Consider the following 19630-nt stretch of genomic DNA (forward strand, 5'->3'; position numbering starts at 1 on the left):
TACCACAGGTTCTCCTCGGCACAGACACAGTGTCAGTTGGCATTTTATGGAAAAAGCCCTGTTTAGAGTTGGGTTCCCCTTTCCCTTTATTAAACCAAAAGCATACACATTAGTTAATGACTATGTCCAAACCAGTTTGCATCAATAACGGTATTCGCCAAGGGTGTCCAGAATTCCTCCTCTTATTCATAATTATATTAGAAACTTTGTTACAATAAATTAGGCAAAATCCCTCGATTCAAAACCAACGCTCACAAAATTGCTGCCTACAGTGACGACAGTTCCTACCCTTTTCAAAAGCCTCAAGACTCCACCAAATTTCTGGGAGTGAACTTCTCTCCTCAAGTTTGACAAATAATCAACCACAATTATAAAACCCTCATATCCTCCAACCACAATTATAAAACTCTAGTATCCTCCATACCAGATCTACTGAACTCATGGTCCCCTTCTTTCTTGTCATGGTTGGGAACGAAAGACATGTTTAACTCACTAATAGTTACTAAATTAGTATATCACCTACAGGTCCCAACTGGGGTTGAGCGAAACGGATCGTTCATTTTCATAAGTCGCCGACTTTTGGCAAAGTCGGCGTCTCATGAAACCCGACCCGATCCCTGTGTGGGGTCGGCCATGCGGTACGCGACTTTCGCGCCAAAGTCGCATTTCAATGACACTAAAAGCGCCATTTCTCAGCCAATGAAGGTGGACGCAGAGTGTGGGCAGCGTCATGACATAGATCTCAGTCCCCACCATCTTAGAGAAGGGCATTGCAGTGATTGGCTTGCTTTCTGCGGCGTCACAGGGGCTATAAAGGGGCGTTCCCGCCGACCGCCATCTTACTGCTGCTGATCTGAGCGTAGGGAGAGGTTGCTGCCGCTTCGTCAGAAGCAGGGAGAGCGTTAGGCAGGGTACATTCACCCCCAAACCGCTTGTGCTGTAGCGATTTCCACTGTCCAACACCACCTTTTGTTTGCAGGGACAGTGGAGGCTAGATTTTTTTTTCCTCAGCGCTGTAGCTCATTGGGCTGCCCTAGAAGGCTCCCTGATAGCTGCGTTGCTGTGTGTGTACGCCGCTGTGCAAACCAACTGCTTTTTTCAAAGCACAAATCCTGTTGTTCCTTCATTTCTGCACAGCTATCATGTTTGTTTGTCCACACTTTTGTGTGCAGCAGTCCTTTTTATAGCTGCCTGCCATACTTTTCTGAGATTACTGCAGGGAGATAAAGATTGGCAAGTCTGCCTCTGTGCCAGTGCTGTGTGTGGCATCTGTCTCTCATAGTGTGCCACAGAAAACCAGTGTGTAATACTGGGCCATTTTTTTTTTTTTGTAAACTATCCCTAAAAAAAAAAAAAATAGTGGGAGATAAAGATTGGCAAGTCTGCCTCTGTGCCATTGCTGTGTGTGGCATCTGTCTCTCATAGTGTGCCACAGAAAAACCAGTGTGTAATACTGGGCCATTTTTTTTTTTTTTTGTAAATTCTCCCTGAAAAAAATAAATAAATAGTGGGAGATAAAGATTGGCAAGTCTGCCTCTGTGCCATTGCTGTGTGTGGCATCTGTCTCTCATTGTGTGCCACAGAAAACCAGTGTGTAATACTGGGCCCTTTTTTTTTTTTTTTTTTATTCTCCCTGTAAAAAAATAAATAAATAGTGGGAGATAAAGATTGGCAAGTCTGCCTCTGTGCCATTGCTGTGTGTGGCATCTGTCTCTCATAGTGTGCCACAGAAAACCAGTGTGTAATACTGGGCCATTTTTATTTTTTTTTTGTAAATTATCCCTGAAAATAAATAAATAAATAAATAGTGGGAGATAAAGATTGGCAAGTCTGCCTCTGTGCCATTGCTGTGTGTGGCATCTGTCTCTCATAGTGTGCCACAGAAAACCAGTGTGTAATACTGGGCCATTTTTTTTTTTTTGTAAATTATCCCTGAAAAAAAAAAAAATAGTGGGAGATAAAGATTGGCAAGTCTGCCTCTGTGCCAGTGCTGTGTGTGGCATCTGTCTCTCATTTTGTGCCACAGAAAACCTAGTGTGTAATACTGGGCCATTTTTTTTTTAAATTCTCCCAGGAAAAAAAAAATAAATAGTGGTAGATAAAGATTGGCAATTCTGCCTCTGTGCCAGTGCTGTGTGTGGCATCTGTCTCTCATTGTGTGCCACAGAAAACCTAGTGTGTAATACTGGGCCATTTTTTTTTTTTTTTTTATTCTCCCTGAAAAAAATAAATAAATAGTGGGAGATTAAGATTGGCATTTCTGCTTGAGTCCCGGTCGTGTGTGTGCCATCTGTCTCAAATTATTGGGGCACAGAAAACCTAGTGTGTAACATTGGGCCTTTCAGTGTCAGCCACCTATAAAGGTGTATATAAATCCTACAGAAGTTAGAGTTCACCTTATAAGTTGTTTTACAGTAACAAATGCCGTTACTTTTGCAAACAATGAGGAAGTCAGGTGGAAGAGGTCGTGGCCGTGGGCGGTCATTGTCAGCTGGTAATGATGGTAGTGGTGGTGGAGCATCAGGTGGTTGTGGTAAAAGCAGTACAGCACCTAAGGCTCGAGTTGTTGAGCCAGGTTCGTCGTCTGGCTACACAAGGCCTCGAACGCTCCCATTTCTGGGAGTAGGAAAACCGCTTTTAAAGCCGGAGCAGCAAGAACAATTTTTGGCTTACCTTGCTGACTCAGCCTCTAGCTCTTTTGCCTCCTCTTCTGAAAGTGCAAAATGTAAAAGCAGCGCGTCGTTAGTGGATGTTCACGGTCAGGGACAAGTCGCTTCATTGTCTTCTTCACCCAGAACAAGAGAGAAGGATGCGTCAGGAGACACAACGGGTTACTCCATGGAGCTCTTTACACATACCGTTCCTGGGTTAGACAGTGAAACAGTTAACAGGCCATGCCCATTAGAAGTTGAATCGGACATGGAGTGCACAGATGCACAGCCAGATTACTATGCTGTTCCTTTGACTCAGACCCGAACATTGCCCTCGCAGTGTACTGAGCCAGAATCAAACCCAGCTGAGACTATGGTGCCCCGTCACGAACGCTATACCACCGGCTTACACGGTGACACAGACGAAGTTGCACACAAGATAGAAGAGGAGGTCATAGATGACCCAGTTGTTGACCCCGATTGGCAGCCATTGGGGGAACAGGGTGCAGGTGGCAGTAGTTCTGAAGTGGAGGAGGAGGAGGCGCAACAGGCATCAACATCACAACAGGTTCCATCTGCCGGGCCCGTATCTGGCCAAAAACGCGTGGCAAAACCAAAACCAGTTGGAGGACAGCGTGGCCATCCGGTTAAAGAAGCTCAGTCTGCAATGCCTGAAAAGGTATCCGATAGTAGAAAGAGTGCAGTCTGGCATTTTTTTTAAACAACATCCAAATGATCAGGGCAAAGTCATCTGTCAAAAATGTTCAACTACCTTAAGCAGAGGTCAGAATCTTAAAAGTCTAAATACAAGTTGCATGCATAGACATTTATCCACCATGCATTTGCAAGCCTGGACTAACTACCAAACGTCCCTAAAGGTTGCAGCACCCTCGGCCAATGAAGCTAGTCAGCAACGCTACATCACTTCCCTCACTGTAAGCCCATAATTTCCCGCAACACCTGCAGTATATGTGCAGCTTTTGTCTCCAGGCCAAAGCAGTCAGGGAATCACCAGGTTTGTAGTAGAAAACACTGCATGTAGGGCACCGGCAAGAATACCATCTCCAACCCTCTCTCAGTCTGCCATGTCCACCGGCACCACCGCTAGTTCCACGATCTCCAGCTCTCCAGTCCAGCTCACCCTACATGAGACTCTTGTTAGGAAAAGGAAGTACTCATCCTCGCATCCGCGTACACAGGGTTTGAACGCCCACATTGCTAGACTAATCTCATTAGAGATGATGCCCTACCGGTTAGTTGAAAGCTAAGCTTTCAAAGCGCTGATGGACTACGCTGTACCACGCTACGAGCTACCCAGTCGGCACTTCTTTTCTAGAAAAGCCATCCCAGCCCTCCAACAGCATGTTAAAGACCGCATCGTCCATGCACTCAGGCAGTCTGTGACTACAAAGGTGCACCTGACAACAGATGCATGGACCAGTAGGCATGGCCAGGGACGTTACGTGTCCATCACGGCACACTGGGTGAATGTGGTGGATGCAGGGTCCACAGGGGCCAGCAATATTGGGACAGTTCTGCCTAGCCCACGGTCAAGGAAAGAGTTGGCTGTAGGCGTTCGCCCCCCCTCCTCCTCTTCCTCGTCCTCCTGCAGAAGCGAGAGCTCGTCCACAGACCGCAGTCGCACATCCTCTCCATCCGCAGCTGCCACTGTTGCACACCAGGTGTGCCATTATGGGACAGCTAGTGGCAAGCGTCAGCAGGCTGTATTGGCAATGAAGTGCTTGGGCGACAACAGACATGCCGCGGAAGTTCTGTCCGAGTTCTTGCCGAAAGAAACTCAGTCATGGCTGGGCACTGTACATCTTGAGGCAGGCAAGGTAGTGAGAGATAACGGAAGGAATTTCATGGCTGCCATAGCCCTTTCCCAACTGAAACACATTCCTTGCCTGGCTCACACCTTAAACCTGGTGGTGCAGTGCTTCCTGAAAAGTTATCTGGGGTTACCCGACCTGCTCCTCAAAGTGCGCAGACTTTGCTCGCATATCCGCCGTTCGCCCGTACACTCCAGCCGTATGCAGAACTATCAGCGGTCTTTGAACCTTCCCCAGCATCGCCTAATCATCGACGTTGCAATAAGGTGGAACTCCACACTGCACATGCTTCAGAGACTGTGCAAACAGAGGCGTGCTGTTATGTATTTGTGGGAGGATACATGGGCAGGCAGTTTGATGGCAGACATGGAGTTGTCAGGTGTGCAGTGGTCGAAGCTACAAGACCTGTGTCAAGTCCTTCAGTGTTTTGAGGAATGCACACGGCTGGTTAGAGCAGACAACGCCATAATAAGCATGAGCATCCCCCTAATGCGTCTTCTGATGCAAAGTTTGACGCACATAAAGGAGCAGGCGTCTGCAGCCGAGGAAGAGGAAAGCCTTGATGACAGTCAGCCATTGGCTGGTCAGGGCCGTGTAGAGGACGCGATAGCGGGCGAAGAGGATGAAGAGGACGAGGAGGATGATGGGGATGAGTACTTTTTTAATGAGGAAGCTTCTCCTGGGCCAACAGAAATTATTGGCGTTGCAAGGCGGGGTTCTGTTTTTTTAAGGGAGACAAGTGACGTAGATTTGCCTGTAACTGCCCCTCAAACCAGCACAACCGCAGATTTGACAACTGGAACTTTGGCCCACATGGCGGATTATGCCTTACGTATCCTCAAAAGGGACCCACACATTATTAAAATGATGAGCGATGACGATTACTGGTTGGCCTGCATCCTTGACCCTCGCTATAAAGGCAAATTGCAAAATATTATGCCGCATGAGAACCTCGAACAAATATTAGCAACCAAACAAGCAACTCTTGTAGACCGTTTGATTCAGGCATTCCCAGCACACAGCGCCGGTGATGGTTCTCACACGAGCTGCAGGGGGCTACAGGGCAGAGGTGTTAGAGGTGCACAAATCAGAAGTGGCGTTGGACAGAGGGGTTTTCTGACCAGGTTGTGGAGTGATTTCGCAATGACCGCAGACAGGACAGGTACTGCAGCATCTATTCAAAGTGACAGAAGACAACATTTGTCCAGTATGGTTACTAACTATTTTTCATCCCTTATCGATGTTCTCCCTCAACCGTCATTCCCATTTGATTACTGGGCATCCAAATTAGACACCTGGCCTGAATTGGCAGAATATGCTTTGCAGGAGCTTGCTTGCCCAGCAGCTAGTGTGCTATCAGAAAGAGTATTCAGTGCTGCTGGTTCAATATTAACCGAAAAAAGGACTCGTCTGGCTACCCAAAATGTGGATGATCTAACCTTCATTAAAATGAACCACTCCTGGATTTCAAATTATTTTGCCCCACCTTTCCCGGCTGACACCTAGCTTTCCTATGAAAAGGTCTTGCTTGTGGACTGGTCTTACTGAGTGTTCCAATCTCTTAATTAGCAGCAGCTGTTTGTCCAGCATACGACATGTTTACACCTCCCTCAATGGGAAAACTCCCCCCACGGGGCCGTGGTCTCGCCACTTGGCGCAAGCACCCGTTAGAGTGCCGTTTGTCTGAAGAGGTGGGTGTGCCCGCTTTTGGTCGACGACACTGCCACTGGGTCCCTCATAGTACAATAAAGTGTCTCTGGCGGTGGTGGCGCGCACCCAACGTCAGACACACCGTTGTAACATGAGGGGCCCTGGGACGGTACCACCGGCCACAAGAGAGTTCCCCCCCAGCTCAAACTGTGCTCTACCACGTGCAAAATTATCTCTCACAGCTCCACCAATGTTTAGTCTATGCGCTGACATCATTCAATGCCTGGCACTGACAATACCAATTTGTTGACATCTATGATGCTAGTTAAAGTAGTCTGGGTCAGTGTCCTATATTGACACCAGTAAATACTTACTGCCAAATTACTATGCCAGAAACTCAGCAGATGAGCCCACCCCTGTACCTAAGTATGCCACACTTTTTTTTGTTGTTGTTGTTTTGCGAGACATTAACATCTATTTATTTTTTGTGAGTACTAACTGTGTCAGACACTCCTTGCAATCGTCCTCCGCTGACCACACCAATGCTGCCTGTGTACCCCTGCGAGATCACTCTAAGTGCCTTGAGCCTATTTTTAGTTATTTTAGGCCTAGTAAGCCTGTCTGCGGTCCCTCCTTGCAATCCTCCTCCGCTGACCACACCAATGCTGCCCGTGTACCCCTGGAACCTATTTTAAACTGCATAGAGCCTATTTTAATTTATTTTAGGCCTAGTAAGCCTGTCTGCGGTCCCTCATTGCAATCCTCCTCCACTGACCACAACAATGCTGCCCGTGTACCCCTGGAACCTATTTAAAAGTTCATAGAGCCTATTTATATATTTTATTTAATATTAATAAAGCCATGATGGACTACGCTGTACCACGCTACAAGCTAACCAGTCGACACTTCTTTTGTGAGAAAAGCCATCCCAACCCTCCACCAGCATGTAAAAGACCGCATTGTCCATGCACTCTGGCAATCTGTGAGTACAAAGGTGCACCTGACAACAGACGCATGGACCTGTAGGCATGGCCACGGAAGGTTACGTGTCCATTACGGCGCAATGGGTTAATGTGGTGGATGCATGGTCCACAGGGGACAGCCTACTAAGTCTGTCTGCAGTCCCTAATTCAAAATGTCCTCCACTGTATAAATCTGAGCTTCAACCTTCTGTCTCTCATTAAGTGCTTTTTAACAAAAATTTGGTGGTTGGGGCCTACTAACGGTGTCTGCCGCTCCCTGGTGTTGTCCTCCACTGTATAAATCTGAGCTTCAACCTTCTGGCTCTCGTTAAGTGCTGTTTTTTAAAAAAGTTTGGTGGTTGGGGCCTACTAACGGTGTCTGCCGCTCCCTGGTGTTGTCCTCCACTGTATAAATCTGAGCTTCAACCTTCTGGCTCTCATTAAGTGCTGTTTTTTAAAAAGTTTGGTGGTTGGGGCCTACTAACGGTGTCTGCCGCTCCCTGGTGTTGTCCTCCACTGTATAAATCTGAGCTTCAACCTTCTGGCTCTCATTAAGTGCTTTTTAAAAAAAAAAAAAAAAAAGTTTGGTGGTTGGGGCCTACTAACGGTGTCTGCCGCTCCCTGGTGTTGTCCTCCACTGTATAAATCTGAGCTTCAACCTTCTGGCTCTCATTAAGTGCTGTTTTTTAAAAAGTTTGGTGGTTGGGGCCTACTAACGGTGTCTGCCGCTCCCTGGTGTTGTCCTCCACTGTATAAATCTGAGCTTCAACCTTCTGGCTCTCATTAAGTGCTGTTTTTTAAAAAGTTTGGTGGTTGGGGCCTACTAACGGTGTCTGCCGCTCCCTGGTGTTGTCCTCCACTGTATAAAGCTGAGCTTCAACCTTCTGGCTCTCATTAAGTGCTTTTTAAAAAAAAAAAAAAAGTTTGGTGGTTGGGGCCTACTAACGGTGTCTGCCGCTCCCTGGTGTTGTCCTCCACTGTATAAAGCTGAGCTTCAAACTTCTGGCTCTCATTAAGTATTTGTTGGTAAAAATTGGTGGTTGGGGCCTACTAACGGTGTCTGCCCCTCCCTGGTGTTGTCCTCCACTGTATAAAGCTGAGCTTCAACCTTCTGGCTCTCATTAAGTATTTGTTGGTAAAAATTGGTGGTTGGTGCCTACTAACGGTGTGTGCCGCTCCATGGTGTTGTCCTCCACTGTATAAATCTGAGCTTCAACCTTCTGGCTCTCATTAAGTGCTGTTTTTTTTAAAAAGTTTGGTGGTTGGGGCCTACTAACGGTGTCTGCCGCTCCCTGGTGTTGTCCTCCACTTTATAAATCTGAGCTTCAACCTTCTGGCTCTCATTAAGTGCTTTTTTTTAAAAAAAAAGTTTGGTGGTTGGGGCCTACTAACGGTGTCTGCCGCTCCCTGGTGTTGTCCTCCACTGTATAAATCTGAGCTTCAACCTTCTGGCTCTCATTAAGTGCTGTTTTTTAAAAAGTTTGGTGGTTGGGGCCTACTAACGGTGTGTGCCGCACCTTGGTGTTGTTCTGTGTTATTTTCCTGACCTTTAATCTTCAGGCTTTCGGCCTTCATTTGTAATATTAAACTGCATAGGGCCTACTAGTTGGGTTGGGCCTACTAACGGTGTCTGCCGCTCAAAGGTGTTCTCCTCCACTGAACAAAGCAGTGCCGCCTGTTTACTCCTGTTACCAATTTTGAACTTTATTTTGCCCACTTTATTATTTGGCCCTATATCACTGTTTTCTCCTCATCCTGCCCATTGCCCAGCCGGTGCTACATGAGTCTTGTGGTACTTTGACCCAGACCACTACATTCCCCTTGCATGCTACACAGCCACAATCTGACCCTGCTCAAAGTCAGGTTCCCCTTCCCGCATGTTATACCACCTTACACAGGGACAAAGAGGAAGGTGCAGATGAAAGTGCAGGTTCCTTCATCAGGTGGGGGGGCATACTCGTTGGCGACGTCACTGGCACAGGGCCCCTCAGAGTACGCAAAAGTGTCGCTGCTGGTGGGAGGCGCCCCCGCCGTGCAAACACACCGCTGTACTTTGAGGGGCCCTGTGCCAGTGCCAATGCGTACGAGTGTGCCCCCCCTGCTTGCTCAGGATCACAGCACTTGCAACGTTGAAATACTTACCTCTCCCTGCTCCACCGCCGTGACGTAGTCCACGTTTCCTGGGCCCACTAAAACCTTGAACCAGCCCTACCCCCCACAACTTTTGCCACATGACCCCCAATTTCCAATGCCCAACTATTATTATAAAGTTAATTAAGATTGACAAGCTTCAGAAACAAGAATGGATGTTTTTGGCATTAAAATGGGCACTGTAGGTGTTTTCCTGGCCTCCACTCACTGCCGACTATGCTTCCCCATTGACTTGCATTGGGTTTCGTGTTTCGGTCGATCCCCGACTTTTCGCGATAATCGGCCGACGTCACTCGACTCGACTTTGGACAAAGTCGGGTTTCGCAAAACCCGACTCGATCTTAAAAAAATGAAAGTCGCTCAACCCTAGTCCCAACCATCCACCTTGCCAAAAAATTCTTACAACAATTTAGGAAGAAATGCAGTGATTACACCTGAGCCAGCTAGAAACGTTGTACATCTTGTAAAACCCTTTAACTTCCACAAGACAGAGGAGTAATTTATTTCCCTTAAATGGTGAAGTTTTACAAAGCTGTTCACCTAAACAGAATCTTGAATTGTTTCAGACAACCATCCCACAAATTCTGGATAAATATCGAGGAATCGATCATCCCAGTCACCCTCAGACACCAATTCTTTAAGAATCCTGTCTGTTTACATAATATAGCCAATATTAACCCCCCTAACCCATGCTGCTTTAAAATGATCTGGAGGCAACACCCCACAAGAAGTCTACTTTTACCTTTTCTTGTGCCTTTAAAAGGAGTTATCCATGACTATTTTTATTCATCTAAGAACGGCTGTTCTGCACAGCATTGGCTTAGAGCCATCACTGACCACTCCTATTGGCGATTCTTCTGCTTCACGTCAGCAGAGCACGTCTTCCTTCTCCTGACTGCTTTGTTGACGGGGTGGGTCTGCTGACATCATGCTGTTTGACAGCTAGCTCCACACAGTTATATGATCTGTGCTAGGACTGATTCTTTTTAACCTCTTTATTAATAGCCTTGTGGATGGGATTGATAGTAAAGTGTCAGCCTTTGCTGATGACACCAAAGTGTTACTAAAATCTGACCTTGATATTACAGTATTGCAAAACGATCTGCATAAGATGACTGAATGGGCAAACATTTGGCAAATTAAATTTTATGTAGATAAATGTAAAGTAATGCACGTAGGATGGTGTAATCCTATTGCTGCGTATACAGTAAATTGGAGTATACTCAGGACTACAGAACAGAAGGACTTGGGTATTCTGGGTACAAGTAAGCTGAGCAGCAGCACTCAATGTCAAGCAGCAGCTGCAAAAACAAACAAGATTTTAGGCTGTATAAAAAGAGATAAAATCATGTGATCCCAACATATTATTACCCCTTTATAAATCACTGGTGAGGCCACAACTAGAATGCGGGATCCAGTTTTAGGCTCCACATTTTAAAAAGGATATTCAGAAGTCAGAATCAGTTTGAAGATGGGCAACTAGATTATTACAAGGGATGGAAGGCCTCTCATATGATGAAAGGTTGAAAAAGTTAGGCTTGTTTAGCTTAGAACAAAGACGTCTCAGAGGAGATCTCATTTACATGTATATTTATATGTGTGGCCAGTACAAAACACTGGTACATGACTTATTCCTTCCAAGGACTGTACTGAGGTCTAGGTGGCACTCATTACAAGTGGAAAAAAGGTGATTCCGACAGCTAAATATGAAAGGGTTCTTTACAGTTAGAGCAGTCAGACTGTGGAATGCCAACCACAAGAGGTAGTAATGGCAGACACTATAACAGCTTTTTAACCCCTTAGTGACAGAGCCAATTTGGTACTTAATGACCGAGCCAATTTTTACAATTCTGACCACTGTCACTTTAAGAGGTTATAACTCTGGAACGCTTTATCGGATCCCGCTGATTCTGAGACTGTTTTTTCATGACATATTGTACTTCAAGATAGTGGTAACATTTCTTCGATATTACTTGCGATTATTTATGAAAAAAATTGAAATATGGCGAAAATTTTTTAAATTTTGCAATTTTCAAACTTTGTATTTTGATGCCCTTAAATCAGAGAGATATGTCACGAAAAATAGTTTATAAATAACATTTCCCACATGTCTACTTTACTTCAACACAATTTTGGAAACAAAATTTTTTTTTGTTAGGGAGTTATAAGGGTTAAAATTTGACCAGCAATTTCTCATTTTTACAACACCATCTTTTTTTTAGAGACCACCTCACCTTTGAAGTCATTTTGAGGGGTCTATATGATAGAAAATAACCAAGTGTGACACGATTCTAAAAACTGCACCCCTAAAGCTGCTCAAAACCACATTCAAGAAGTTTATTAACCCTTTACGTGCTTCACAGGAACTGAAACAATGTGGGAAAAAAATGAACATTTAACTTTTTTTTTTTAAAACATTTTACTTCAGAACCATTTTTTTAAATTTTCACAAGTGTAAAAACAGAAATGTAACCACAAATTTTGTTGTGCAATTTCTCCTGAGTACGTCGATACCCCATATGTGAGGGTAAACCACTGTTTGGGCGCAACGCAGAGCTTGGAAGAGAAGGAGTGTCATTTTACTTTTTCAATGTAGAATTGGCTGGAATTGAGATCAGACGCCATGTCACGTTTGGAGAACCCCTGATGTGCCTAAACAGTGGAAACCCCCCACAAGTGACACCATTTTGGAAACTAGACCCCTTAAGGAACTTATCTAGATGTGTGGTGAGCACTTTAAACCCCCAGGTGCTTTACAAAAGTTTATAACGTAGAGCCGTGAAAATAAAAAAAATCGCATTTTTTCTACAAAAATGATTTTTTTGCCTCCAAATTTTTATTATACCAAGGTTAACAGGAGAAAATGGACCCCAGAAGTTGTTGTACAATTTGTCCTGAGTATGCCGACACCCCATATGTGGGGGTAAACCACTGTTTGGGCGCATGGCTGAGCTCAGAAGCAAAGGAGCGCCATTTGACCTTTCAATGCAAAATTGACTGGAATTGAGATTGGACGCCATGTCGCGTTTGGAGAGCCCCTGATGTGCCTAAACAGTAGAAACCCCCCACAAGTGACCCTATTTTGGAAACTAGACCCCCCATGGAACTTATCTAGATGTGTGATGAGAACTTTGAATGCCCAAGTGCTTTACAGAAGTTTATAATGCAGAGTCGTGAAAATAAAAAATATTTTTTTTTCCCACAAAAAAAGATTTTTAGCCCCCAAGTTTTTATTTTCACAAGGGTAACAAGAGAAATTGGACCCTAGAAGTTGTTGTCCAATTTGTCCTGAGTATGCTGGTACCCCAAATGTGGGGGTAAACCACTGTTTGGGTGCATGGCTGAGCTCGGAAGGGAAGGAGCGCCGTTTTGGAATGCAGACTTTGATAGAATTGTCTGCGGGCGTTATGTTGCGTTTGCAGACACCTAATGTACCTAAACAGTAGAAACCCCCCACAAGTGATCCCATTTTGGAAAATAGACCCCCAAGGAACTTATCTAGATATATGGTGAGAACTTTGAATGCCCATGTGCTTCACAGAAGTTTATAATGCAGAGTAGTGAAAATAAAAAATATATATTTTTCCCACAAAAAAGACTTTTTAGCCCCCAAATTTTTATTTTCACAAGGGTAACAAGAGAAATTGGATGCCAATATTTGTTCTCCAATTTGTCCTGAGTATGCTGGTACCCCATATGTGGGGGTAAACCACTGTTTGGGCACACAGCAGAGCTCGGAAGAGAAGGAGCGCCATTTTGGAATGCAGACTTTGATAGAATTATCTGTGGGTGTTATGTTGCGTTTGCAGACCCCTAATGTACCTAAACAGTAGAAACCCCCCACAAGTGACCAAATTTTGGAAACTAGACCCCCTAAGGAACTTATCTAGATATGTGGTAAGAACTTTGAATGCTTAAGTGCTTCACAGAAGTTTATAATGCAGAGTAGTGAAAATAAAAAATTTTTTTTTTTTCCACAAAAAAGATTTTTAGCCCCCAAGTTTTTATTTTCACAAGGGTAACAGGAGAAATTGGACCCCATAAGTTGTTGTCCAATTTATCCCGAGTACGCTGATGCCCCATTTGTGGGGGTAAACCACTGTTTGGGTGCACGGCAGAGCTCAGAAGGGAGGGAGCACCATTTGACTTTTTTAGCGCAAAATTGGCTGTCATGTTTAGAGACCCCCTGATGTACCTAAACAGTGGAAACCCCCCAATTCTAACTCCAACCCTAACCCCAACACACCCCTAACCCTAATCTCAACTCGATCCATAATCCTAATCACAACCCTAACAATAATCACAACCCTAACCCCAAAACAGCCCTAATCTCAACCCTAACCATAACCCTAATCAAAACCCTAAATCCAACACACCCCTAATCCTAATCTCAACCCTAACCTCAAACCTAACCCTAATCCCAATACACCCCTAACCCTAATCCCAACCCTAACCTTAACCCTAATCCCAACCCTAACCTTAACCCTAATCCCAACCCTAACCCTAATCCCAACCCTAATCCCAAACGTAACCCTAATACCAACCCTAATCCAAACCCTAACCCTAATCCCAACTCTAACCCTAACTTTAGCCTCAACCCTAACCCTAACTTTAGCCCCAACCCTAACCCTAATTTTAGCCCCAACCCTAGCCCTAACCCTAAATTTAGCCCCAACCCTAACTCTAAATTTAACCCTAACCCTAGCCCTAACTTTAGCCCCAACCCTAACCCTAAGGCTACTTTCACACTTGCGTCGTGTGGCATCCGTTGCAATCCGTTGTTTTGGACAAAAAACGGATCCAGCAAATGTGCCCACAGGATGCCTATTTTGCCCATAGACTTGTATTGCCGATGGATGGCCACACGTCGCGTCCATCGTGCACTGGATCCGTTGTGTTTTGGCGGACCGTTGTCACAAAAAAAGTTCAATGTAACCTTTTTTGTGTACATCGCGTCTGCCATTTCCGCGCATGCGTGGCCGTAACTTTGCCCCCTCCTCCCCAGGACATAGACTGGGCAGCGGATGCGTTGAAAAACTTCATCCGCTGCCCACAGTGTGCACAATTTTCACAACGTGCGTCGGTACGTCGGGCCGACGCATTGCGACCACCCCGTACCGACGCAAGTGTGAAAGAAGCCTAAGGCTACTTTCACACTAGCGTCGTACTCGGCCCGTTGCAGTGTGTCGGGCCGACGTACCGACGCTAGCGTTGTAAGCGCCGCACAATGGGTGCAGCGGATGCTGTTTTTCAACGCATCCGCTGCCCCATTGTGAGGTGCGGGGAGGCGGGGGCGGCATTCTGGCCGCGCATGCGCGGTCGGAAATGGCGGACACGTCGCACAAAAAAACGTTACATGTAGCGTTTTTTGTGCTGACGGTCCGCCAAAGCACGATGCATCCGTCGCACGACGGATGCGACGTGTGGCAATCCGTCACAATGTGTCGCTAATGCAAGTCAATGGAGAAAAAACGCATCCTGCAAGCACTTTTGCAGGATGCGTTTTTTCTCCAAAACGGCGCATTGCGACGGAAGCCAAAAAATGCTAGTGTGAAAGTAGCCTAACCCTAGCCCTAACCCTAACCCTAAATTTAGCCCCAACCCTAATTTTAGCCCCAACTCGGCAGGAGGAGACGCAGGAGGACCCAGCGACACTGGTAAGTATGATAGGGTCCCCGAATCCCCCTATTTCTCTGTCCTCTGATGTGCGATCACATCAGAGGACAGAGAATTACAGATCGCTTTTTTTTTTTTGCGGTCGCCGGTAAACAGTTAATTACCGGCGATCGCAAAACAGGGGTCGGTAGAAACCAACCCCGATCATGTTCTTTGGGGTCTCAGCTACCCCCGGCAGCCGAGACCCCAAAGATCTTCCGGGGGCCGGGCGACGGGCGCACTGCGCATGCGCCCGCCATTTTTTCCCCGGAAAAAGATGGCGGCGCCCATCGGGAGCCACGAGGAGCACCGCGGGAGATAGGTGAGTATTGGGGGGCTATCGGGGGCCATCGGGGACCCTATTTCTCTGTCCTCCGATGTGCGATCACATCGGAGGACAGAGAAATTAAATGGCAAATCGCGTTTTTTTTTTTTTGTTGTTGCGACCGCCGGTAAACTGTTAATTACCGGCGATCGCAACTCGGGGGTCTGTAAAAAAACCCCGAATCATGTTCTCTGGGGTCTCGGCTACCCTCGGCAACTGAGACCCCAGAGAAAATCCGACTCTGGGGGGTGCTATTCACTTTTTCCACAGCGCCGTTAATTAACGGCGCTGTGGTTTAAGTACCCTTAGCGGCCGCCGTTAAAAGGTGTATCGGTGGTCGTTAAGGGGTTAAAAAAGGGCTGGATGATTTCTTCACTACACATAACAGAGTTATAGTTAAATTAGTGACAAAATGTACAATTGGTGGAAAAAGGTTGAACTTGATGGACCGGTGTCTTTTTCAACTTTCCCTTTAATATTTAACGAGGAATAAAGGCAAGATTGAACAGTTTGGGGAAATTTCCCAATCCAGATATTTCAGGTGAGATATCCAAGTCCTTTAGTGGAACTGGTGATTTCAAGTTGAAGTTTTGTAATATGGTGATTAACATGATAAACATCTCAACTCGAACCAGGCTTTCTCCCAAGCAAATCCTCTTACCTGAGCAGAAAGAAAATGAAAAACACCAGTCACAACATTATAACAACTCAAAATCTATAATAAAACCAGGGTATGGGTTATTTCTGCTACAAGGTGGAAAAAAGTAGACCGCAGTCATGTTCTAAGCTGAAAGTCAATGTCCACTTTTAGCACCATGAACTTGGTCAAACATTCTGTGTGGGTAAATTTGTAATACATTCTCTCAGGTTACGAAACTGTTATATAACTCATCACTACATTGCAATAAATGATAATTTTGGACCACAAAGAAGAGCTTAGGCCTCTTTCACACTTCAGTCTTTTGGCGTCAGTCTGAAACCGCCATTTTCCTCAAATAGCGGATCCGCCATTTTTTTTTGCAGATCCAGTATTTTCCTATAGACATACATTAGCGACGGATTGTGGCGGATTGTTGTCCGTTCCATCCGCCATGTGACGGTTCCGTCGAGATTTGGCGGACGTCATCTAGACAGCTATAACGTTTTTTGTCTGCGCCAAAATGGCGGTTCGCGACAGATCCGTCACGTCCGCCAATCCATAGAATGGGCGCCTATGGGCGACGGATCCGTCGCGACCGTCATTTCGGCGGATCCGTGGCCCCAATCTGCTTTTTCAATTGCGCATGCTCCAAAAAGTAGATACTTTTCCCAGACAACCCCCAAGTAACGGATCCATCAAAAAAACGGATCCATTAGAACCGTTTTCTCAACAATTGTGACGGATCCATTGATCCGTCACTATGTCGGAGCAGACTGACGCCAAACAACTGAAGTGTGAAAGAAGCCATAGAAGCTACATATGACATGATCTCTCCTGGAGATGCAATGTTTATTATGTTTGAAACAGGTAGGGAAAGTGAAAACAGAATCCTTTAGATTTTTGGAAAAGTCCTAATTCAAAGAAATCTGTTCTTGGAACAAAATTTTAATCTTGGCCCTAAATTATTTTTTACACTGAAAAATCTCAACTACCCTTTAACCAAAATGTAAGCTATAATGATAACAGACACCAGAAAAATGTTCTTTAATTTAACTTTTCTCTACAAGATGCCTAAGTTATATAAAAAACATACCGGCAGCCAGAGGCATAAAGGCGTCATTCTTTTTAAATCCATCATTTTCATCCAAGAAATTTTGGGGGTTGAATTCATTTGGGTACGGAAAGTGGGTAGGGTCTTTCAGTACCGAAGACAACATTGGATATACATTGGTGTTCTGGAAATATAAATAGTAATGCTTATGTAGGACAACCCATAACCTTCTACCCAAAGTTTTTACATTTGTACCAAACTGAAGTGAAAATGTAAACATTTGAATATTTGCGATACGCACCTTAGGAATGGCGTACCCTCTGTATGCAATGTCTGCCGTTGTTTTACGTGGAATACCCATTGGGAGCAAATCTATGAATCGGAGTATTTCATGAATAACAGCATCCGTGAACGGCATCTGGCTTCGATCTTGAATCTTTGGGCATCGATCTCGACCAATCACCTGATCAATCTCCTTTTGAACTTTTTCTAATAGTAATGGGAATTAAAGGACAAGTTATATTTATTTTTTGTAATGAGATACAATAAAAACTAAGGTCTACATATAGAAATTGAATTTGAGCCTATGGCAGCAAAGATGTGATATTTTTGTGCAAAGAAACGAATATCTGCTAAAAGTTGTAGAAAAACCATGGTTGTCAAAATTCGACTGAAGTGAAATGTCCTCATTACACATTTTTTCATATCAAGTGATCAACGATACTCTGGCAATAATCACTTAGAGATACTATGCAAGAGGTATTAAGATGCCACATTGGGGGGCGGGGGTGAGAGGTTTGGGCTCAGGTTAAGCTATTACTGAAAGGCTTTGGTCTTTTTGGGTGAGTAAAACATCTAATATTGTGGAAAGTAAGGTCATTAAAAAAGTAGTTTAGGTAGAGGTTGAAAGGCTGTAACTCCTAAATTGGTCTTGACAGAACTCAAAATTTAGAGGTAGATCAGTAACATAAATTTGATAAAATAAAAGTTAAAAACCCATAAGAAATAAAGTAAAAAATAAGTACTAAGTTATGTCAGTTTAGGACCTTTTCTGGTCTAGAATGAGGACATTGTTGAAAGGATTCCCTCAGTTTCTAGAGAAGGTGGAGCAGCAAATATCTCAACCCAATCCTAGAATGTAATCACACTACTATCTATAGTCCTACAAAATGCTCCGTTATAGTCCTAGCCTAATGGATACCAAAAGGGTTTGCCATTAAAGTTTGGATTACTCCATGCAAAGAAAGCTTACCATAAAATGTATAGGCACGCAACCATTCAATTAAAAAAGCAAAAAAGCTCATTCGTCAAGGGAGATCATTTTGAAGAAAGCGTGAAAGGCATGGTTCTCGGCAGCACATCGTTCAGTATAAATATAGCATGTGCTGTCGATAATGAGGTTTTATTTGCACAGAACAATTGTATTAACCATCGTTTTGTGTGCATGGAAACATTCATTGGACAGTTTAAACAGTCACTTCAAAATGCTGTGGGATCCACTTTAAAAACTGTAGAGCTCCGGCCGGCGGGTCTCGTCTTCAGGGTTCAGGGAGATCGGGTCTCATCTGACTGCAGACATTCCTCTATTCCCCGCATGTCTCCTTTGGCTGCAGCATCTTCCTGACGTGTCTCCTCTGCTCCTTCACTTCCTGGTTGCAGGGGAGCGAGCAAAGGTGCACGTGCGCTGCTGTCAGAGGATTTAAAGGGCCAGTGCACCCTTTTTCCTGTAATTAACTCAGCCAATCGCTGAGAGATCTGTGTGTATTTAAAGGTCCTCACTTCCTTAGGGAGGTGCCTGGGAAACTTTGTGCTTGTTGCTCTGTTGCCGTTCTCAGGTCCATGACCAGCTCCTGGTTGTTCAGCCTTGCCTTGTATTAATATTCAGTGTTTTCTCCTAGTTCTGTGGTCCCGCCTGCCTACCATCTGCCTGCGGACTCTGATGGTATTCTCTGGACCATCTGGTTCTTCTCCTCCGGTTCCCAGGTCCTCTTGCCCCATTCCAGCTATTTCACTTTTCCTCTTGGGTCTGGCCCTCTGTTCTTGGAACTGTTTCACATGAGCTTCCTTGGTTTTGCTGGGACAATCCCTGTTAAGTGTTTTGCTCGCTAATAGTCCCTTAGAGGAATTCAGTGTTTTGGTCCAGGGGGTTCTTTTGTTTGTCATCCTAAATAAAGCCTTGCAATTTATCGGACGTCCTTGTCTGGCTGGTTCCTAGGGTTCAGCTACCACAGAGTCCTCTGTGGTCCAGTGGGTTCTTTAACCTCATTCCGCCTGCCTTGGTGTGACAAAAACCTTTCTCAGCACCCTAAGTCAGGTCCTTAAATACCAGAGTGCAGAGGCAACTAGCCGAGTTTCTAGTTGCCAGAGATATCCATATCTTAAGGTCCACCAACATCTGCATCCGCACAGTTGTAAGGAGTATACTATAAAACTCTACACCTATCCTTTCTCGTTCGTCCCGGTGCCGTATGTTGTAGGTGTATGTATATTTGCTTCTATATAAATGGTACTGCTACACTATTATGTGTATTACCGTTCCATGCTAAATGTATATTTGATAAGATGTTTCTTTGTGCGGTTATGTATAGGGTAAGTGCAGTTATAATATTGGCCACTAGATGGGAGCATCAGAGTAACCGTAATTACAGTTAGGATGTAGCTTCGTATAGGAAATAGTTAAGGATAGGAGGGGCTGCCATGGGGTTAGGGAGGA

At 44.9% G+C, this 19630-nt stretch overlaps 1 protein-coding gene across 1 annotated transcript in view; it reads right to left on the reverse strand.

Annotated features, from left to right (window-relative positions):
• Positions 1-15597: 15597 nt before the first annotated feature.
• The window catches only part of LOC143805923 (cytochrome P450 2B4-like), a 113721-nt gene continuing 109688 nt past the window's right edge, over positions 15598-19630 (reverse strand). Inside the window, exons 8-10 of the mRNA XM_077285681.1 lie at positions 17219-17406; positions 16960-17101; positions 15598-15887 (exon numbers count right to left, since the gene is read on the reverse strand). Coding sequence (XP_077141796.1) covers positions 15706-15887; positions 16960-17101; positions 17219-17406 — 512 coding nt within the window. The 3' untranslated portion in view covers positions 15598-15705. The remainder of the gene's footprint in view (positions 15888-16959; positions 17102-17218; positions 17407-19630) is intronic.

The sequence above is a fragment of the Ranitomeya variabilis genome, chromosome 2 (genome assembly GCF_051348905.1).
Source record: "Ranitomeya variabilis isolate aRanVar5 chromosome 2, aRanVar5.hap1, whole genome shotgun sequence".
Classification (NCBI taxonomy): domain Eukaryota; kingdom Metazoa; phylum Chordata; class Amphibia; order Anura; family Dendrobatidae; genus Ranitomeya; species Ranitomeya variabilis.